General features: G+C 39.6%; 1 protein-coding gene across 8 annotated transcripts in view; it reads right to left on the reverse strand.

Moving 5' to 3' along the window:
• The window catches only part of KIAA1549 (KIAA1549 ortholog), a 141,905-nt gene that overhangs the window by 27,680 nt on the left and 90,558 nt on the right, over positions 1 to 23,667 (reverse strand). For all 8 annotated transcript variants that reach the window (XR_010362689.1, XR_010362688.1, XR_010362690.1 and 5 more), the window contains exons 8-10: positions 22,357 to 22,502; positions 15,894 to 16,071; positions 13,596 to 13,780 (exon numbers count right to left, since the gene is read on the reverse strand). Coding sequence is in view for 5 of the 8 variants with exons in the window: in XM_064420981.1 (XP_064277051.1) it covers positions 13,596 to 13,780; positions 15,894 to 16,071; positions 22,357 to 22,502 (509 nt within the window). In the remaining 3 variants the exon portion in view is untranslated. The remainder of the gene's footprint in view (positions 1 to 13,595; positions 13,781 to 15,893; positions 16,072 to 22,356; positions 22,503 to 23,667) is intronic.

The raw sequence follows: 23,667 nt of genomic DNA on the forward strand, positions 1-23,667 counted from the left end.
TTGATCTTTCTCATTTTGAGCTCCCCAAATCTGGGAGTGCTTGTACAAACACCTAGCTCATCTGAGGAAAGATAAACACTCTGCAGATTCGAGTTCTACAGCAGTTTGGCAATGACTTGTCAGCCAGTGTTGATGCCTCTAGAACAAATACTGAAAATCTCTTAGGAATTTCATACTGAACAGACATACAAATATATAAAAGGCTTTGGGATCTAGAGAAATTATCCTAAAGACCATATTCAATGGGCATCTTGCTTGAGAAAGACACAGAATTCAGCCTTTTACTTTCATAACCCTAATTATAAAAAAATCTAATTTCACCTTATCAATGACTTGATTCAGACTTACTCAAGGCTCCAAGTTTCAAGCTCTCTGCTTATTTTTTGGAATAATTGGAAGATCTGAAGAACCAATTAAAAGAAAGTTTTTCTTCAAACCCCACTCAATTTTATGTAGTTTGCAAGTTGAAAGCAGAAAGAAATGTTGACAACTCCAGTTTCTGAAGCACATGCACACTAAACCTGCTGCACACCACAGGCACAAAATCCTCTGTGTGCTCCTAGAGCTGATTTCCTGCAAAGTGAAGCATGTGCTGGAGTGCATTTATGGGTGTGTCAGGTTCCAGATGTTTAAATGAACCCCTTTTCATAAAGCTTGGCAGGCCAACACAGCTAACTGCAAACAGACCCGTCTGATATCATGCCAAAGATAAGCTTGCCTAAGGAATATTCTGAAACAATCTCTTCAAAATATTTTCTCAGTAAGCAAACATTTTCCAAATGGCTCTTGCACTTGAGCAAACTGCCTATTTCAGCCAGTAGATGGCAATAAAAGCTCTTCTGAAAAACCCAACAGTTTATCTGCTGAGGTTTTGGAGTTAATTTCTCACAAAATGAATAAGCTCATTATTCGAACAAATCTGGATGTCTTCTGCTATGTCCATTTGTCCTGGGCTTTACAACAGTCCCTTCAATTCAGCATTATGGGTGATTTAGTTATTGAATTTATGCAAATAACTGCAACCACTGATTCAAAAAGGCACCAGGGAGCTATACTAGGTGAAGGTGTAACTGTGTCTCCATTTCTTTCAGTCAATGTCATATTGTGAAGCCTTTCTGAAATTTTCTCCCCTTCAGATGTTAAACATGTCTCTTCAGGATCTTGCTTACTTAATAAAACCCCTCCCCCAAAACCCTCCAAAAATCCCCCCCCCCCCCCCCCCCAGATACTTCTGCACACAAACTTTTCACTTCTGCTGTCAGAATTATCAGGCCACCCTGCACCACTTTGGTTACTGAAACTTCTTAGCTACCCCACCTCTCTTAAGGCCTGTTTGAAGTTATGTCTATTCTCCTAGAAGATATTCCTCTGTATGACACCATTCCTTTGAACCTTTAGTGGCTTCCCTTCTTCTAACCCTTTCACACTCCCCCTTCTTGCTTGCCCAGCCCTGCTGCTTCCTAATGATCACATCCCCTATTTCACTACATTCCTTTCCACAGACTCCAGTGCCCTTAGCCCTAAAGACGATGACATTCTTCACCATGTGCTAGGCACAACTGTCCCACAAAATAATCTGGTGGTTCTCTACCCTTTTCTTACCAACCTGCAAAGTTACCACTGCTTTTAGAATAGTGTGATGGGTGGGGTGAGGAAGCACAACTGAAGAGACAAACATTCCAGGAAGACTGGAGTTACCAGGATGGTTTTACTAAGATTGCTGCATGTCTGAAGCATGAACTTCAACCTGTCTTGGAGTCATTCTAGCACACTGAGTTTGTAAACCTGCTTGGGAGTAAAAAACCATACAAAAATATAAAATTTTTATGTTTAAAAAAAACTTTGAATAGTCTTATTCATAGTTGCAGTCCAACATGACCTTTTATCTAAGCAGAGTCACAGGAACAGATATATTTATGTGTACAGGCACATGTGCCACAGCATATGTATGCACGAATGTTTATGTGCAGACAGACCACACAGCAGCTGAATTAAAAGGCTGTTAGTACTGCAGAGACCAGCACTCACATTGTAAGAAATGGCAGTTATGATTATCTGAAACAACCACAAAACTGCATCCACACACAGGAATTTCATTGCAATAAAGTCTCGAGTTAGAACATCATCAGTTCAGTTCTTCCACAGAAACCTTGCTCTCTCCCATGCTGCTGGATCCATGGCATAGACTGGCCCTTCTGCTGTTAGTCAGAGCTGGGCAGAATGTAAGGATCCCCATCTCATTTCACACAGAAGCTAGCAAATAAACACTGAAAGGTGAAGGGGATGCAAGATGAGACTTTTATGTATGTTTATAGGTAGAGTGGCTAAGACTTTAGGGTTTCATGGACACTTGCTGGCAACAGAGGACTGGACAATCTCAGCTATCACTGCCCCAGGCACCACAGAACCTGCAGCTATATTTTCCTTAAATCAGAGCCAGGTAAACTCTGGTCTTACTCTTCCTTGACAGGCAGAACCATTCTCTCTGCCCCACTCTCTTGCCTCTCTCTCTTCTTGCCAGCTGCCAGTGCCAGCTGCCAGCATCCAAGCACCTGAGGCTCATCAGTCTTTACACTTTTAACACTTGGTGCCATAACAAGCTCTGTGTAACACAACAGAGGAAAAACCCTCTCAGCTTCATGGGACAGCTCTACAGACCTCATAAGTGCAGAACTGGTGTAATTCTCAGACAATTTAACTGGTAAATCTCTACCAGGGCTTTGCCAACCCCAGGCAAACATTTTCCTAAACTTTTAAAACTTAAGCCAGAAACTGGCATCTCCCCACAGAATCAGCAAAAGCATTTCCCTCACACCAAAGAACCTTCTTGTTCTCTTTCCTTCAACAACCTACACCCCCTAAGACCCAGAATGTGCACTAGAGCTTCTCCACAACAATTTTTAAAATTCAGACGGAGCATTTAATTTTCTCTTAACCTTGTTCTTTGGAAAACAAACTCTTCTCTCATTCTAAAAAATAGTTTCAGTATCAAACTGATACTTGAATGGAAATGGGCTGAATGTTTTAAGTCTTACAGAGTTTTGTACAGCCAAACATTTGTATATATCTCCTGCTAAAAAAACTTAAGTTGGCACTACCAGCTCCAGCCACTACAAAGACTGTATGCATGTATGTGTTTGTGCACATGATTGAAACAACATGATAGAAAAATGTGACAATACATACATAACATGATACATGACTGAATACAGAAAGATGGTCCTCAAAAAATGATAAAATCACTTATGACAAAATTATTTGAAAAACAGAAATAATAACAGGATTACTACTGTAGAAACAACATTGACATAAGCCTGCTTTGTTCTCTTAAAAACACAATCTATGCTTCTCATACCTCTTCTTGTAGGCCACGACAACATTATGACTTAACTGAGAAATGACAGCAAAATCCACATTTTCAGTGAGAAATGTCTGAAGGACACTGAACCCCAACTCTGTTTTTTTTTTTTTTTAAAAAGGCAGTCAAATCACTGACTCAGTGAAATGAGTGGTGTTACTCCTGACTGAAGATGTTTCCAATGTTTTCTTAAAAATTTCTGTGTGCTACCTGCTGAGTTCTTTCTTTTCTTTAGATCAAGTTATGTAACAGATTGCATCACCTCTGCCCATCTTGGGACTGGCAGTCAGGACACTGTATGTAGATCAGTCATCTACTACTCATATATTAATCACCACCAAGAAAAGAATGTGGTATCTTTTTTCGAGCACTTTTTCAGTTGTGCTGATATTGTTATTTGTTCAGATACTGAAAATGAACATCTTTCACCAGCCTCAGGTGCCTTTACCCAGCACAAAACCAGTCTTGGCAAATGTTTCTTGATTTAAATGTAAGTTGTTAGAGGTTTTAATTTGTCTTTAATATACTTGTGAAAAGGAAAGAGATAAACTACTCTGAAGCTTACCACCAAAATGAACATGTCTAAATTACTGCACTCATAAGGAGTTATTATTATACAAATTATTATACAAATGCAGAACCTGCCAAAATCTTAGAGAAATATGATTTTCTACTACTAAGTCAAGAGAGTTTTTAATTCTATTGTTACATACTGAACAATATACTGCAAAAAACCCCAAACCAGTATTTGAAGCTCAATTCACAGAAAAATAAAATAATTTCTGCAGAAACCAACAAAATCTGTGCACCTCAGTCAATTCTTATTGCATAAAATCAGATAATAGTTGCAGTGTTGTTCAAGCCACTGAAATACAAAATGGTTGCCAGTATATTGTTTTTTTGGATGCAGAGACCAGGAATGTCAACAACCTGTCTTCAAGAAAGCAAATGCTGCTAACAGTTCCGTGAGTAATTTCAGCAGAAAGCAGAAGAAATACACTTAACTCAGTATCCTCCCTGTAGTTCCCACAAGCAGCATTTGAATTTGGACATAATATGAAGAATAATGTATTAAGACCATTTTCTACTGATTTTATACCATGGTCTTGCCTTGTTCCTTGTAGAGCCAGCTGAACTGAGCAGAGTCTGTTAACATACATTTTAAGGAAACAGAGGAGCTAAGCATGTGCTTTAGTGTCAGTGCATAACCTGTGAACAGGACAAGAATCCCTATAAAGAAGTCCTGCTCACTTATGACCTTACTGCTAGCATGCAGAATGTTACTGGATAACGAAACTTTTCAGACAAAAAAAGTCTACAAGCTTAAACACAGCAAGTCAATGAGACACACTGTTCTTAAAAGTAATGTGGGTTGAAGATGTAAGTCAGTGTAACTTAGGACAGTTTAAAGGTACTACACACTGCCAACTGACTTCACAACCTGACATTCACTCCACCAAACTCTTGTCCATATCCCCAGGGCACCATAACGTGGGTTAGTGTGAATTCCCTGCATCACTCTCATGACACATCAAAAAGGGCAAGAATTTGTAGTTACTTATGTGCTTGGTAGAGTCTTCTTCATTTTAACTCTTTTTTCACTATGTGTCTACTATCTCATCCAAAAAGTCATCTACATCTTCTTCCCACAAGGATCATTCATCCATAAGGTTTGCAGTCACTGTTCCACAAAATATTCAAACACCTACCAGTCTATCAATAAATAAGAATTTAGAAGTACTAAGGCATGTTCACCTTTCAGAGTCTTATTTTCTTATACAGCTCATTTTTCTATAATCATTCCTACACATCTTTCCACATAAGTACAAACTCTGTATCTTTGTTTGCATTGCTCTCCTTTGACATACACCCCTTTGGGATGATGGCCAGGGACTGCCTGTAAAGTATGCATACAATTTATACATGTGATTCAATAACAATAATGCATATCTGATTTAAGACACAAAACCTCCTCATTCATGAGAAAAGCATATTGGAAGATCTCATAGAAGGAGAGTTCTGACTCCATAGCCACCTTCAAAATACTGAAAAAAGACCCACTTGTATCCCTTGAGGTCTTTTTGTGCCATTGTGTCTCTTTTCTGATATGGGATATTATGCAACATATTTATACCATAAACCACACTTCTTTAAAACAAAACCCCAACACTAAGCATCACTGAGTAATGCGCAGAGGGGTTCCTTCACTTTTGGTGGTTTAGAAAATATGTTTAGGGACCAAAACAAAAAGTAGTCTCTAATTTAAATACCTTTACTTGGTACCAGTGTTTGTATGCAAACAGAAGTGCACATGCAATGACAGTTCCCTGTATTTATTACATCTGAAGGCTTGCCATCACCTTCCCACTACAGCAGGGTGACACAGCCTATGCCCTTTGTGGCAAGCCTCAAACCAAGAAGCAGGATTTTGAGACCTGTGGGCCAAAAAAGAGGCTGCAGGTACAAAATGCCACCCACTTTCTTATCTCCAAGTATCTCTACACAAATTACATTTCCCATCTGTCATCACAACAGCACTTAGGTCAACTACTGCCATTCCTGGGAACAGGTAAAGCAGCTGAGCAAACCTGTCCTTGGGGAAAAGAAATATGCTTAGAGCTGCTTGGGTTTCTCCCATCAAGTTGGGAAAAAGTAGCACACTGTATAGCCAGCACTAGCACAGAAAATCAGAACAAGCTGGTGTACAGTCCCTGGTCCTCCTTCCCTCTGCTGGAAAGCCTGAACTGTGTTACTGCTTACCACCAAACAAACAGTAAGGAAAGCAGGAATCCCACAGAAAATACCTCCTCAAGAATTTTGCTTCTGGAGTAGGATTAAAAACAAATAAAGAAAACCCCAAACTTACAAAACTTTATAAAGCCTGAAATTCTCAAGACACCTGTCCTGAAATATTTTCTTAAGATGCATTCTTCTCGCGGATTTCCATCATCCCTCTTCTTCTCCTTTGTGCATTTCTTCCTGCCACACTAACGTTACCATGACAGCTCAGTAAATTTCACAAAATACAAGAGGGATCATGTTGTTGAAAGCCCATAACTCTGAGTACATATATGCCCAGAGGCTGCTGAGATAACTGCTGTAACAGGCAGAATTTTTTTCCTGAATCACACACAGTTTTAGCTTTCCTTCTCAGACAGAAATGCCGCTGGGTGGATACTATCTTAATCATTGTTTGTGAAGTTCCTTTGCACACTGCTTGGATAGAAGTGTCAGGAGTAAGCTAGAAGAAGACTGGCAACTTTATACAATAGGCAGGTATTTTTCATCCCTAAGTTACATTAACAATTACTCCTCTATGTCCACATAAGTAACTGCAACACCAGCTGCAACCTCCCAGAGAGCACAACTCATACAAAAAGTACAAATTAAGGGAACTCTCTTCTAAACTTGTGAAGCAAATAAATACATTCTAACATGACCCTCACCATCTGCACAGAGACAACACAGTCCAAAAACACATCCTCTTACAAATAATGAGAGAAGTGCTACCACTTTTAACTGAAGACTTCCAAAATAGAGCAGAGGTCAGCAATTTTAATTTATTTTTTCATGCTGATATTTTGTGGGGTTCAATGATTCACATATTTGTATACCTAAGAGGGCTTTAATGTGCATAGAAAGTAAATTCCCATACACTGCAGAAATATTCTGCTTGCTGAAATGAAACTGCAAGTTTCAAACACAAGTGCATAGCACATTAAAACCTTAGGCAACAATGATTTAATTTTGATGCATTTCCATGCTCCCAAAACAGTTAAATTCCGCAGTAGATTCTCTATCATGTTTTGTTAGGAGAGAAAAATTTATTTCCTCAGTATTAATCTCATCTCAGAGGTTTATTATGCTTAGGATGGCACATTTACCTGTATCTTGAAAACAGTTTCTTTTTATTTAACTCCTTTTGAAAAGTAACCATTACATAAACATGACTCTGTAAATCCACTGATCATCTACATTTTGAATGGCATATTCTACTCTCCCCCGCTCAAAACAAATGGAACAGAATTAGAAATGTTCATATTATTCAAAGGTTCAAGTGCCAGCTCAAAAGAAGGGATTAGAAAACTGGGGCTCTTCTGATTGGAAAAAGAGATGACAGACATAGCAATATGACAGAGGTCTATAAAGCAGGATTGGCAAAGATGAAGTGCCTAGGAATCAGCTGTTCCCTGTCCCCTCCAATACAAGGACCAAGGGCCACCATAGAAAAACTTAGGAGGATAAAAGCATGGTGAAACAAGATGATGTGGTTCTTCATGTAACACGCTGTGGAAACCCCTGTCAGCAGCTGAGGAGAGCTCAGAAGGACCAAACAAGTCCATGCAAAAAAAGTCCTTTGAGGGTTGCTAAATATCATCACTTCTAGACACAAATAACTGGAGGCTGAAGAGTTACTCAAAGCAAAGCAATCCACGTACTTGCCCTGCCCTTCTCCTCTTCTCTAGGCTTTTCCTTGTGGCATCTGTGCTAGCTGGCCTTTTGGAATGACCTCAAGACAGATACTCGAATGTTTCTAAGAAAGCGGATGGAGACATTTTACTTTTTATACCTATTTGTATAAGCAGCATATCTAAGTGTGGTATTTTATTTCTACCACTTGTGAATAGTTAATCCTCATTACAGACAAAGAGTTACTACAAAAGAGTTCTTTCAGAGGAATTGCCATCAGAGAAATGCATTGTTGAGAAGTAATTAAGATGTTGAATACTCTATCCCTCGTTAGAATCCAGCTATTGACTCTGAAGGAGATCCTGTATGCCATCCCCAAGAAGACAACAGTTTGGATAGTTAGTCAAGGTAGCTATTAGAAATGAATGGTATTTGTTATGCAAACATGAACCTCTTGCATAAACTCATGTCAGTTTTCAAGTAGTTTTTATAAGATTGGTGTCAGCTGCCTTTCTTAACATGAGTCTCTTTTGAATGAATTTTTCTGCAATGCTGTTGCCTCGACATTAGACAGATGAACAAAAGGATTACAGGATGTCAAAACATCACAAGAATTCTTTGCATCAGGAGCAGAAGCCTAGTATTTAGCCTCCAGCAGGGCTGGCCTCTGATCTTGGGAACATCCAAGAGGTAGTCTACAGATTATACAATAATAAGAAAAATTCTCAATTCAGAGGTGTAAAGTTACACCTGACACATGACATTTGGATATCAGATATTCCTGCTTAGGGGGGAAATCAAAATGCACACAAGTGCCTCTCAGACATCTTGCAGCAGGCATGACTCATTACCTGTGACCGTGAGCAGATGAGAGCAGACATGCAAGAACTGGTGGCAGTCCCCAGGTGATGATGACACTTGAGCTGAGCTGTGCTGGCACAGCCCTCCAGCACTGGCATTTGCAGCTCCAGGAGGAGGTGCAGGACTTTGTCCAAGGCTTTGAACACTGCACCTGTGCCACGTGTAAACACACACAGGAGGGACACTGAACCAGAAGGACATACTCAGTCTCTAGGAAGCACAGTGGCATGCAGAAGGGTCCAGAGAGGACTGACATCTGACTGGAGAAGCAGACATTCTTCCCTATGGGTTTTACAACGTGCCCTTGGATACACAAGGAACTGAGCAAACCACTCAAAGCTATCCCTGCAAATGCAATGACTCCAGCACACCCAGCATTTACAGGAGAACATCCAAGACATTCTAAATAAACTAGCAATTAGCTTGTCCAGTTCTTGCCATTAGGGCAGAGAGCCTTTCCCTGAACAACTGTCTACAGCTGAGAAGTCCTAGGAAGGGATCTGACATTTTTCTTCAAATGCTTGTAAGACAGAAAGGAAAGTGAAACCCCTAGAGAACCAGCCTCCATTTTAATTTTTGGATGTCTGCAGAGAAAGAAGTAATAGTGCTGACTCTGCTTCCAATGCGGATAACATGTAGAACGGTTGTTTTACTCTCTGGGGAAGAGGAAAGAAGTGGTTTTGCACAAAAACATCAGAGGCCCAGTGGAGGTACAGAGAAAAATGATGGTTTGGGATTAAAGAAATTCACTGAGTTTTTCATGAAGAAAAATTCAGTTGCCCACAAAAGGCACAACTTCTTTGCAGGAAAAATAAAAGCTTGGGACAAGCAAAAGGTTGGGACAATGTTACAGCGGATAAAGGCAATGGCAAGAGAGAAAATCTTGTTATTTAAGAACATCACTTGTGCATCTTTTTATTTCATAAGGCAAAGACATCTTAATCCAGTGCAACAACCCAGGTCACATCAAGGTGAATTTCCAGTAGGATGCTATGGCTTACAGAACAAGTCATGAATATTTGATGTGCCCTTTAAATATCTTAGTATCATCTCTTCAAAAGAATTATCCTTGCACAGACCAATGAATCTTGCATAGATTCACTGCTCTCCCGTTTCCTTAACTCTCAGCTTAAAAAGCATAGAAATAACTTTGATCTAAGCATCTTTTCCCATTTAATCTCCACAATGGAAAAGGAAACCTAACATTTTACAGGTGTTATTAATCCCGTTTTGACGCAAAGGGATGGATTAGCAAATCACAATCTCTTCAAGATCTTTTATTTTTCCTTACTTCATGATGTGGTTTTGCTAGCATTAGTTCCCACAAAAGATTTCTTTCCCATGTATTTATGTTTATATTCACTGAGGCAGCAGATAAATAAAAAATCCCTTAATAATAGGCTCCCTTTCAATACTCTTTGCAGGAAGTACCATTATGAGCCTTTTAAAGGAGGATCCTTGTGCCATCCTGTCTGCAAGACACTGATCCTGTCATGAAGCTGGAAGGCCAGATGGAAAGAACACAAACTGGTGGAGTGGTACAGCCAGTGTGCAGAACAGAATATCCTTGTTATTATCTACACTGCCTTGGAGAATGACCTGCCCTTCAGGGTGGGGCCAAGCAGCACATCTGGATCATACCCAGCTCCAAGGCTGCTGTGGCACATCAGGATTCATGCAATCTTGGATACTTCTGTGGACTTGTCACCACAGGATCTGGGTATTTTTCAACACAGCCATTTCCACTCAAGTGGGAAACCTGCTATTACTGACCCCCACAAGTGAGGGACTGTGACCCAGCTATTCTAAAGGGGTACCCACAGAGCATTTAAGGGACCAAAGCCAATTAGCTGTGCTGGCAATGATATGCTGGCAGGATGACTGAACTGCTGTGCAGAACAGCTACCTCGTGAGCCTCACCCACCTCACCAAGGTGTACCCAAGCAGCCAGACCCCATACACCCAAAAGTCATGTAGGGTCTAACTACCAGGAGATAATCACACTGGGCTCCTTCATCAGAAGACAGACTGTGAGGTTATGAAGCTTATGACTTAATTTTAATGGGGGCCACAGGAACACAGAAATCACACCTACTCTGAAAAAGTAAACCTTTACATAAAAAAGATTAAAAATAAAACTTAGATTGCCTCCGTGAATACCAAAATGCTTCAGGAAAATCCAGGAGTTTCAAAACAGAATGAAACAATTAAATGAAAGCAGAGAAGAAAGGAAGCATATGACTGACTCATGGGACTACAGAACCCAGTAAAATTTGTAGGGTTTAAGAATCTCCCTGAAGAGGATAATGCAACTTTCTAAGAGCAACTCTAAGAATAAAAGGCTCCTGCACAACCTTGGCTTACTTATGCAATCTGCATTTACAGTGCATTTATAGAGTTCTCTCTCTGGATGTTCCAAGAAACCAGCCTTTTAGTCTTGTCTCTGCAGCACAAAGCACACAGGCTTTTCCCCTCTTTTAAGTCACGGGTAACATAATTTGCTATCAGCTGCTACTGTAAATTCTAACAGATCATTATGCATTATGCTGCCCACTGAACTGCTATGTTAAAGTGGCTAATTGAAGACACTGAAGAAAGACTGGTGACACTCCTGGAGATCCACCAGTGCAGCAGGGTATCTGGTATCAGCTGAACAAGAAACAGGTGCCTCAGTTTCTTATCTTCCAATCAACATACATTTTCAAGCACAAAACACACTACAGACTTATCACAAGCTTGAAAAGTATTGTCTTCTATTTGCAGTATAGATATGCCATATCTATGCTAATGAAAAACTCTTTATTTACATGAATTTTTTGTTAAATATTAATGGAAATGAGAAGAGCTATCACACTATAAATGCATCTTTATGTTTTTTTACACATGAAATATAGATTCCAAGAGAAAAACTCAGATCTTTAACCTAAATATCTTTCTATTTACAGATGTAGCACAGACTTTCACCTTCCTTCAATACCAAGGTCAAGCTCTGAAAATAGAGAATGGAAATAATTGTGGCTGTGGTGAGGAAGAGGAAGCCTAGTCCATTTTTATGGAGTTTATTTACAGACATAAATCCCAGACCACTGATGATGACACTCCTTTGATTACTTCTTTGCATTTACTCTAATAAAAAGTATAAACCACAAAATTTTAAAAATTTTAAAGGGCAGGGTCAGAGCAGATATCCCTAATAGTTTGTATGCTGTTTTGACTGTCTGGGCATCTTTAGTGGTGGTTAAATACGACCTATTCTGACTCAGAATTCCAACCCACTGCTTGAAGACATGAAATTTCAATGACAGCCTGATAGTAAGGAAGCCAGAGTACTGCTTTTATTCCAGGGAAAGCAGGAAATGGTCTGCAAAGTTGGTTCTTCCAGTTGCTTGATGTGCAAAGTGATAAAAATTTAAGACACTTTTTATTGCTTTACCTCCAGTGGCACAAGGATTGAACTACTTACTGGTCTTTCCTAGTTTGCTTACAGCAACTTCCCCAAAGAAGGCAAAGTGACAGGTTCCCTAGGCAATCCAAAATGAGACCTGCATATAAACAAGTTTGAAGCTTCTGACTCGTGAATGATTAAGATGAAGAATACTGTGGAAGCAGTGGGGAAAAGCAACAGAGCCATCTTCTTAAAAGGAAGTAATTACATGAAAGATGTTTCTGGCCTTACAGCCAATACAACCCAACTGCTTCCTTACAAAAAAAACCTTGTGCTAGCAGAGAGGAACTGAAAATGTGATCAAAGAGAGTACCAAGAGTAATGGTCCTCTCTTGCCTCTCTTGTATGACCCTTCTCAAATTAGTCAAAACTACTGTGGGGAACTTCCTCAGTCAAAAACGTGTGTTACATATTATCCCAGCAGAGGTGAAACAAGGTACCAGGGGGTGGTGCTCATCAAAGGGTACCACTTGTTGCCAGCCTGGATTCTGACACACAATTCACAGTTGCAAGACAAGTGGAAGTTGCTATTGATTTGTTCTGACTGCTTTGGAAGTGCAAGCGCTTTCTGTTTCTCTCATCTTTCACATCATTAATTATCTTGAAAAGAGAGCATGGTGTACAGACAAGGCTTGTTATGGAGAAAACTGTGTGACTGAACACGAGGTCACAGTGCAGAACGTGACTGCAGTACCACAGGATTAGCACAGGCAGATTATTTTGCCTTTATTAATGCCTCTGAAGGTATAGTCTTTAACAAGAATTTTTGACACACATAGGTTCTCTTTGGTTGTAAAAAGAAAGTAACCTTTCAGGCACTTTATCATTCTTTTTACTGAATACGTTCTTTGTGAAAAACCTGGATCACAAATTTTTTGATTTACACTCTTGGGCAAGAAAAAGACGAAAGTACTGAATTTGTCACTATCCTAACTAACACTGGCCAAACAAGCTCACTTATGCAGGCACACACAGATCCACTAATTTATGTTCTAGTACTGCAACAGGTTCTCAAAACTGCAACAAGAAGAGCCCTGGCAGAACATGCAGCAGCCAGAACAGGTTCTAGCAAATTCTAGTTCTAGTATGATGTATGAGGGGTGGTGCACTTTAGCTGTCAGATTTGTTTAGCAGAAAGTCTCCAAAGAAAAATTCAGCCTTCTGGGGAAAACAAGGTCAATGATTCAAGACTCAGTACATTTCTTCTTATTCAGACCCAGCCACAGCCTTGAAATGAAGTGATAAAGAAAAGTTCCTTTCAGCCTCAGTGCCCACATTTCAGAAGGATGGATCTATCTAATGCAGTATCAAATACCCAGGAGAATAAATAAAACACTATGGGATTCCTGACTTCAACTATCATTAGACTGCTTCCCTCCTTTTTTTCTTCCCCTCTAAACTGGAATGCTCTGAAACTGTGTTTACCCATGGCTAGTTAAGGATGCCAGGTGCTCCCCAGAGTCTCACATTCCTTTGCTCTCAGAATACTCCACCTCCTCTCAGCACAGCTTCCCCGTTTACCTTCTGTCGCTGCTGAATGTTGCTCACTGTGTCTGGCTGGAACTCCAGCTTGTCTGTTCTGCAGAGTTTCCAGTATAAAATAATAACAATCAGGAGCACCACGGCCACCGGGACTGCCACCCCAACGATAATCCACAGGTTGCTGTTCTGAGTCTCTGAAGTGGGCTCCTTCAGCTTCTCCACAGCTGTAAAGTGAAAAGGAACACAGCAATATTACACAGTGGTTATATATCAAACTGAGAACACTCCAAGGTTATGTATTTTTATATTCTTGTAAATGCTAGTTAAGGAATTTATCAGAAACCAGCTGCACATCACAGGAAATGTCATCCCACTGTAAGTTAAGGTATGTCATGCTCAGGAAGCATGGGGCAGGAGATCAATTGTCCTGGCCCACCTTCTGAAGAGCTGTACTTAAAATACTAATGAAAATGGCTCTTCTGCCACATCATCCTGTAACCCAAAACTAAGCTGACACAGTGAAATGGGTCTAAAAAAATTACTCTACCACTAGCAAAGGTAACACAGACTCTCCAACTGCCTGTTTCCTGCTTTAGGCAGTACTACCAGTTGTCTCTTCTCTTTAACATTTCATTATCAAAACCAATTTGAACCTCCTCCACAACCTATACAGTTCTGCATTGATGATTACTTTTTTTCTTCTCTCTGTTTTATTGTAAGTGTGTGAGATCCTTTAGCTCCAAGCAGAAAACAAAACTGCTGGGAAGGGTAATCAAACAAGCTATTCTTGCAAAAGGTAAACTGAAATAAATGACAAAACTTTTATTTGTTAATTTTGCACAGTGGTTAATTATGGATCTAAAAACCACAGCAATAATACATTTTTAGACAAATTGATGCACTTCCTAAAAATGATGTTTTCAAGTTAAAAATAGTATTTCTCTTTTTTTCTATATATTATTTTATTAGTAGTCATTCCAATGATGAGCCTAGAACTTAAAGGAACATATCTAACAGCTCATTTCTGGCATTATGTTTTCTGTTATAAAAATAATCTTTTTTTGGTCTAGTTTCTTCCAATAGAAGCACTTGAAGATTTTTATGAGACTAACTTTTAGAAGAGCTTTCAAATGACAGGTCAAAGATAATGAGCTTCACCATGCACTATAAGCTGTGAACGCTTTATGAAGTTTGTTCAACATTTATCATTTTTGCAAAGAGAATTTATTCTTGCAACATTGTTCACTTCTGTCTAACCAGCATTACAGTCAATTAATGGATATTGAGATGTATACAAGCTACTGACCTATCTGTACACAACTGTTTTAACGAGGGACAAAATTTAGAAACACATACAGATGGTACAATTATTACTATTTTCTTTCTTTTCTTTCTGCAGAGAATTTTAAATCTCAGACACATGCTTCTTGCTTGTTCTGTTGGCAAAACACCCTGTGGTACCATGTAACTCATGCCTCCATATTGCACAGAAATGAGAATAGGTAATTAAACCTTCGTACCAATGAGGCATTTTGCAGATCACACTTGTCTCTTCCTCAGATACCTTTAAGTTCCTTTCCTAATTGTAACATGGAATTTTGAGTAGGTATTCTGTCTTGCTACTAACTGAAAATTATTTATATACCAAGCCTCCTGAATGAAGTAATTATGACTTTACATGACCTATCCTATTTATTCTGATGTATATCTAGTAAAAAAAAAATCACGTTACCTTTATGTTATATTCATTAAAAGATCATATTACTTATATATTGCTGATGGACAAACAAGTAAAACCAAGGTCAATCACATTCCACAGAAGAAATAAATGCCCCAACTATCCTTAATGTACATCTTTCACAGAAAAAGTAATTCAGACAAAAAAGCAGTGAAAAACCGGTGTTAAAATACACTGCCATAAAGGAAACACCCATCTGATACCCACACACTCCCATCTCCCAACTGTGGGGTTTGTGCAGGCTCCTGGACAAGACAAACTGTAAAGAAATACTGGCCTAGCAGGATGACATGAAAATGGCAGGCAGGTCTTTAGTCAGCACCATACTTTTCCAGCACAAGCACGGAGTGAACGCAGCGAGGCTGGACTTAAGGACCTGCTGCAACCCTTAGCTCAGCAGCGTCTTCGAGAGGCACAGCAACACTGCACAGCTCACTGCAAGGCTGCTAAAACTGACTTCCTCAGGCGAGTCAGAGCTGCAGCACCCCAAGAACAGAACACTGCAACAGTGGGCACCGTGCAGTGCCATGACCTGCAGAGGCAAAGCCAGCCCCCCCGTTTGCCTTGGCTGGCAGTGGCGCGCCAGGGACGGGGCTTACGCTGCGCAACGCTGCCCTCGATGCGGTAGCCAAGGATGATCGCAGCCCGCTGGATGTCGACTCTGTTCATCAGGTCTGAGCACTTCAGAGCACTCAGTCTCTCCCCGTCTTGGTCCTCCACGAAATAGATCAGCTCCACGGGGTTATCAACACCAACTAAGCGCGACACGTTCACAATCTGAAAAGAAATTGCAAAGCTTTTACATTTTAAGTTGTATGTATTTGGAGCTCCCATACATTTTGTCTAAAGAGCTTATACTCTCTCTGCCCTGTTGTAACTGAAAGGAAAATTTCAAGGGAGGTGATTCCTTATAAAATACATTGTTATGGCTAACCTTTGCTTTTTCCCCTCCTATTCGTATCATAAAAACATACACATCTGGTAAGTAAGAGAACTGCTTTCACTCTAAAGATGCCAACACTGTGCCACCCTGGAAGCCTCTACTGCCTTTAGCAATGGTTGGTTAGAAGAAGGGTGACTGCATTTTCCTTTCTCTAAATACCTACTCTTTGATTTGTTATTCATAACACACACACCTCTTTGCTCTAGTTTTTCTAAATGTTACACAGCTACACAGGTGAATATTCTGTTAGCATCAAATAAAACTGTTTGCTCTGTTTCAACTTAAGCACTTAGCACAATCACCTTCATTCTCCACACAGCTCCCCTTGTGGCATCCACCTTTCTTCAGGGAAGAATGTATTGGATGCTGTGGGAAGGAATTCTTCCTACCTACATCTAAAGACATTAATAATCAAAAGAATGCATGCTATGAGGAAGCCCTGTAGATACTCTCTAACCATCAAACATCTACATTGCATATGAGAACCACATAACTTTGAATTCCTGTAAAATCTTTTTATATAACAACTCTCCTCTGTTTAACCATTTACCATGTAATGGTGAGCTCAAACTGGAATTAGGACAATGAACAGTAGGAGGTATTCTGTTGTGATTTTTTTTTTAAAGAGTGTGAAGGGCTCTAGAAGGAATTGATATAGAGTTACGTATTTTGCTTCCTTCAGAATTAGCCTTCTGTTATAAAGTACATATTTAATAAATTATAATCTGAGAAACTGCCCATACGCCTAAAGTAAGGCAAACACACAAATGTTTGCACGTCCTAAAAAAACAGTTCTCAGGAATGGTAACAGCATGATGTATATATACATATATGTATATAGTAAAAACAAAAAAAAGAGGGGAGAGAAATGAAACAAGAGAAAGCACAGTTGTCATAAAAATCTTCTAGGACAAATCAAGTGAAAGCAAAAAGTAATGTTCAGTGTCAGATATATTTGATGCAAGAAACAGAATATCTACAAATAGAGCAGGAAAAAGTGCAGATCTCAAACACAGCAAGAGCTGCTAACAGGACCCTTAAATGATGCTGCTGCTCCTCCCCTGAATGCCATTCCCTCTTCTATCAACTAAGGGAAAACAAATTCCTGACTTAAGGTAAAAAAACAGCATCAATAAATGAGCAGCTGTAAAGCTAAATCTGGCTTCATTGACCACAAATATACAATTAGTTAACAAATGCCCACAGCTTTATGTTATATTACATCTGCTTCAGGTGGGTTGCCACAGCCTGGTCTCAGTGCACAGAGCAGCAGAGTGTACAGACTGGTATCTGCTCCCAGCACAGACGAAACCTTCCCAAACAGCACCTAACTCACATGGAGGGTGAGGGAGCTGAAAGGCCATGTGTGACTGAAAATCAATGGGTTCTTAGTTTTAATTTTATCAAGCCCCTCTGTGCATAACCAGAGAATCAGAGAAAATTAGAAAATTCTTAAACTGAGCTGTCATACATTTTATGGCCCACGAAGAATCCAAGGAGTATAATTATGTGTGTTACACACATCAGGTCATGGTACTAAGCTGTCTGTATGGGTTAACAAAGGAACTTCTCCACAGCTGCCTTTAGAAAAGGCAGAGGGTAAGAAGGACAAGATTTCAGTGCAAGTTCTCACAATGGAAACTGGACAAATTTTAACACAGAATTAAAAACAACAGCATATGGCTCCCTGTGCTGAGGAACAGGGATTAGTGAGAACATAGAAGAGGAAGCTGGAGGTGTTTCAGCACAGAATAGAGAACATGGGAACAAGCACAAAAAAGTTCAGTGGAGGTGCAGGCTAGTGCTGATGAACTAAGCTCAATATTTTAAGCTATATTTTATCTGAAATAATTTCTTCTGAATACACAGTATTTTATGACTGCTCACATCATACAGAGAGAGAAATTTCACAGAGAAGCTGCAGACAAAATTTCAAAACCATGGGGAGATGGTTATGGATTTCTATTCTGGGAAAGCTGGTGACTAGCAGGGTAGTCTGGAAACAGATACAAGACATAAACCCAGTACTGTGACAATAGCAGTACCTCAGTCTTCATCTAAATTTTACTTATTGATTTTTGTAACTAGCCTCTGAGTTTGCTGAAACACAGGAAATGGCATACTGGGTCTGAAGTCTTTTAAATCTGGTTATGGAATTGAGGTACACAGTCACTGTGCCTGTTTGTTACAGAGTTTCTGTATTGGAAGTTTTGACACATGGTTCCAAATTATACTCTTTGTGCAGCTTCAGACTGCTTTAGTCTCTGTCCTTGAGAATGATAAGCATGCAAGCAGAGACAAATACTATTTGCCAGGCATCCAGCAAAGCTGCCCACATGTAAGGAAGCATTTAAGCGTTTTACATTTATACTTTGGCAGTGAGAGATGACATAGGGAGGGAAGAGATAGAGGAATTTTAAATGCAGGAGGCAGAAAGTTGGTGGGGGGAATAAGAAAAGACTAATTCAACTCCTGTGTACATAAATGATACCATCTTTGTTGATACTAGATGTACATTTAACCTCCACAGAGAAAAGTTTTAACTGTGTTCAGGTGCCAGTAAATTTAATTTAAAAAGTGTTTTCAAGTGAATATCATAGGTCAGTGAACAGAGTTGCCTTGGTAACAAAATCTAGTTGGTAATTTCAGGCACGGAAATACAAGTGGTGGGGAAGCTTCCAAGGCATTCTCAGAGTCCTGGCCAGCCAGTGGGATGTCTTGGTCAGCAATCCCCACAGGAGCAAGGAAGCCCTGGGGAACTGCTTCAGGGTCTGGAAGGCACGAGCACTACTTAGGAACAAGCAGATATGCACAAACAATCTCCAGTGCTCATGCAGGAGGATTATTTCCCTTTCTTTCTTTCCTTCCTTCATCATACTGGAGAAAAATTAATCTCAAAATATCCTCTTTCATTCTTATTAAGGGTAGGATTTCAGTGTCTGGGCAATTAATTCAAGCTGCATTGTGGTCAGCACACAGAGGTACAAGCAGGCTGTGAGCAACCTGACCAGAGGAACCAGTTGCTGCCTGGGATGGCTGCTGGAGGGGCCAAAAGCCTCAGAGGAAAAGGTGAAGCAGCAGCAGTGCCCAAAGGCTTTATTTATAAACCTAAAAACTCACAGCAAGACAGGCTCTCCTCAGCCAGGAGAGACACACAAGCTGTCAGCAGAAAAACATGAGAATGAATTTTTGCCTTAATGAAAAGCTCAATTCAGTCATTACATTCTCTCATAAGCTGCTACTCCTCACACACATTGCAACTAAAATGCTGCCTAACATGTTCTTTAAATCAGAACATTCCTCTTTGTTTAATTTACTAGGATCAGCTTTTCACTTTCTATTAGGTTCAAAGGTCCAAGCATGTTGAAATAGAGGTAAATTATTTTTTTTTATTAGCTTCTGGTATATTTTTAAACTACAATTAAACCCTCTAATTCCTAAAAAATGTAATAAGAATTATTACAGTAAACCATAAAAATATATATATTTTAGATATTAAAATATAAATACAGCACAGATCTCTGCAGATGCAATGCAAGCCACAGTAAGCATGTGCCTTCAAATCTGCAGTAACAGAAGACACACATTGAAAATATGTATGACCTACTCTGTCAAACATTAGTACAATGTCCCACAAAAATCAGTGGAACTATCATAAGTACACCAACCACATGTGAGGCTTCAGAGGGGTTTTTGTATGTAATGGTTACAGGCTTTTTTCTCTTTTTATCGTGGAGTGCCACCTGTTAACAGCACAGACAGTCAAACAGGAGGGGAAAGCCTGCTATTTGGGTACCCTCCAAAGCTCTTCTTCTGAGTGCCCAGGTTTGAAGGATAATTTTAAACATTCTTAGGTTACTAACACATGCCTTTAGAAATGAAATCTAAACCTCAAAAGGTATCACTTCTATTTCCTGAGCACGTGAAAGGAAACTAATATGCCTGCAGTAACATTCACAAATAATTGCTTCACCTCTTGACCTGCAGTTCTGATTTTCCACAGAGCTTAGAAATGTCACATTTCAATACACTAGAAATATATTTCACCTCAGGAAAAACTCTGTTCTAGAGGGTCACAAGGCAAGTGAAATGTGAGTCTAGTCTTTAATGGATATATATACATGTTCTGTTAAAACTGCAACACTTTTGGTGCTGGCAGCTTTCTTTCTTATTTTCACTTCACTGTGCTCTACTATCACAGCAGTCATTGATTTGTGTGCAAGAAATATATATGGGAAAACCTGAATGTGAAGGACAAGAAACATTATTAGCTCTTCCAGAAGATACAAACACACTTGAAACACAGCTTATAAACTTGGCTAAGAGGAACAGAATTAACAGCAGTAAAAGGTTTATGGCAGATGCCTGTGCACAAGATCCTCAGCTAACAGGGGAACATCCTTGAAAGGAACTATCCTTCAGTCTGGAGCCCACTACCAGGTGCATCAGTGCAGCTGCACACCACAGCCTCTCAGGCTGTCTCACCTGCCAGGCACCTGAACATCCTGCCAAGGCAGCTACCAAGGAGCTGTGGCACCTGCAGGTACCTGCTGCTGTGAGCCAGGAAGGCAGGACAGCCAGCACACACACTTCAGTGTGAGGTATCTCTTCAGCCTCCCTCCTTCCACCTCTCCTTTGTTACAGCTCTCACCCTACCTGAAAGGGTGGGCTGGGAGCACCTGGAGAAGCCCTGTGATGGGAAGATGTGCTGACTGTAATGAACAGAATCCTCCTCTGCCCAAAGACAGCAGTTGGCAAGCTCTTTGCACTAATTAAGTGGCATAAATGAGCAGCACTGCTGTCTGGAACACGAGCTGCAGACCTCATCTTATGTCCCAGTACGTAATACAAAGTCAAAAGAAAAATGCTGTATTTTCACTTTCCAAAATACCAGTCCTTATCTAAAAAGGATGTGACCATAATTTTGTGCACGAAAAAAATAAATTACCTGAGCTTTATTGTGCAAAGTCATAAAACTGTAATCTAAACATACACATTTTATAGGCTGTGGTATCTTCACTAGCAACATAAGGAATATTTGTTTAATTTATATGCAAAAGGAGGACAAAAGCATAATGAACAAAGTGCAATAAGAGATGTTGGGAATAGGAGATCTGAAGCAGACACCTATTTGCAGCAATTTGAAGCTCTACAGAAGAAAAATAAAATAAAATCTCTATTACTGAAACAGATGTTTCTGAGATAGGAAAGCAGAAGTAAGAATATCCCAACATCTGGAACTTTAAGTGATAGCAAAAACTGTAGGATTAAATTAAATAAAGACAATAGGTCTGAAATGCAAAAAGGGCATCTGGGAGGTAAACCAACTGTCAATGAATTAGCTGGAAAATGTAATTTTTAAGAAGATGAGCCATTAAAAAAGTACTTTGGCTTTCAGATTGTTGAACTGACTAGAAAGAACACATCAGAATTTAAAACTTTAAATAGCCAAATCTTCTTGGACTTTATGTGAATAAATCCACCTGTGACTCTAAAACTCTAAAGCAGCACTGGAATCCAGATATCAGAAGTTGCTATGTGTGCATAATTTGGTACATTTGGATTATTCATTTTAACCCGAAATTCAACCCTGTGACCAGTAGTACTGCAACAAATAAGAAGTTAAGGGGTACAATGTACTACTCTACTGCTCCACCAAGCCACACACAATTCTACTTTGTATTTCTACACCACTGCCAAAACATCACAGAGAGCTGTGAAGTAGCTGTCCCAGGAGATAAATGTTTTTCAGATGATCATCCTGTCTCCTTTTGCTAGGTGCCTCATGTAAGCCAAACAAGAGAGAACACTTTTAAAACAAGACGTTGGTAGAACAATTTTCACTGTTGTTTCTAAGAAGCCATCAGAAATTTTTAGTAGGCACTTAATCAGTTATTTGCATATTTGTTATGTTTAGCTTAAAAGACACATGTGGTGCTTGAAAGAAGACCCATATTTTAGGTGCAAAACACAAGTATCACCAAGTAGCTAAAGGTGATACATGCTTTTGAGTCACACTTCTCAACTCAAAACCTGAACACTTTGTTAACACTCATGTTAACTAATTCAGTCATTTATTATCCTTTATCTTTCATCCTCTGATTTTGAGCTTATAATACCTGCACGATGTTGCTGCCTGCAAAACTGGCCCGTCTCCAGATCCTGCCTCTGAGCAAAGCCTCGTTGAAGAGGTGAGCGAGCTTCCGCTCCATCTCAGCCCGGAACACTTCCTCCTGGATTCGCTGGTCCACCACACCCAGGAGAACTGCACGGCACACAAAGCAACCCAAGAAAACAAATTCATTAGTAAAACTTCCCAGTTTCTTCTCCACAACTTCAATTACAAGCTTTGAGTTGCCCTGGGGCAGCTCCGGGATAATTTGAGAGCACCTGTATTTAACTGGGAATTCTGACCTGTTCAGGTGGAGGTTACTTGCTGGAAAAGGGAGAGATTTGGTGGGAAAAAGTCAAAATAAATAATTTGGGGGAAAAAAAAAAATCAGACAGAGGATTTTTTTTTTTGAACCTTAACCAGGTTAGACAGACCCAGGATAATAAGGCAACTATTTCAATTCTAAAAATGCATAAAATCATGAGCATTCAATGAATTTTTACAAACTGCTAAAAGAGAAAACTTAGTCTAAATCATCTGCTTCAACTAATTGCAGTCAAAAGTGTTGTGTTCAGAAGTGATGAGCTGGAGATGGGGAGGGCAAGGGTTCAGAGTCCTGGAGAAAAAAAACAGAACATCAGGACATGAATGAAGCTGTGTATTCAAATGCAACTTCTCCAGATAAGATTAACAAGTATGCCAATCACAGAAAAAAATAAAAAAATGTTTGCAGCCCTGCTCAAGTGGCAGCCAGGTACCTGGGTCACTGGGGCAGCTAATGCTGAGAGGAATCCCTGAAGGAAGATGAGAAAAAGAATGGACTTTTACTAGCAAGATGGCATCCAGTAGGAGAAATGTGGAGTGAATGGAGCAGTAGTCATTCAAATGAAGCAACTGAACAGTCCTCCAGGACAGCAAACCAACTCACTGCTGACTGCATCAAATAAATTCAGCTGTAATTCTCCTCCACTAAAAATACATGTATTTTTCAAAAGTCGATTTTTCTGTGTTTCCACATTTATTTTTTTAAGTGTAGAGCTTAATGAAAAGCCACCAGTCAGATAAAATCAATTAAATATAATTTTAATTTTTTGACATTTTACACCAAATCTATTAAAGCCACTTTTTCAATTTGAAGCTTTCACTGTAGATGTCAGAGAAAGGAAACATTTTCATGATTTCTCACTGAGATCAACAGCATCTGCCTTCTCAATTCAATCACAGACTAAGTATCTCAGAATTAAATAGCAAAACAGACAGTGACCTAAGGCTATTATATACACCAAGCAGAAAACTGTTCTTGCCTGTGTATTGGATT

Source organism: Passer domesticus, chromosome 5 (genome assembly GCF_036417665.1).
Source record: "Passer domesticus isolate bPasDom1 chromosome 5, bPasDom1.hap1, whole genome shotgun sequence".
NCBI classification, from domain to species: Eukaryota; Metazoa; Chordata; class Aves; order Passeriformes; family Passeridae; genus Passer; species Passer domesticus.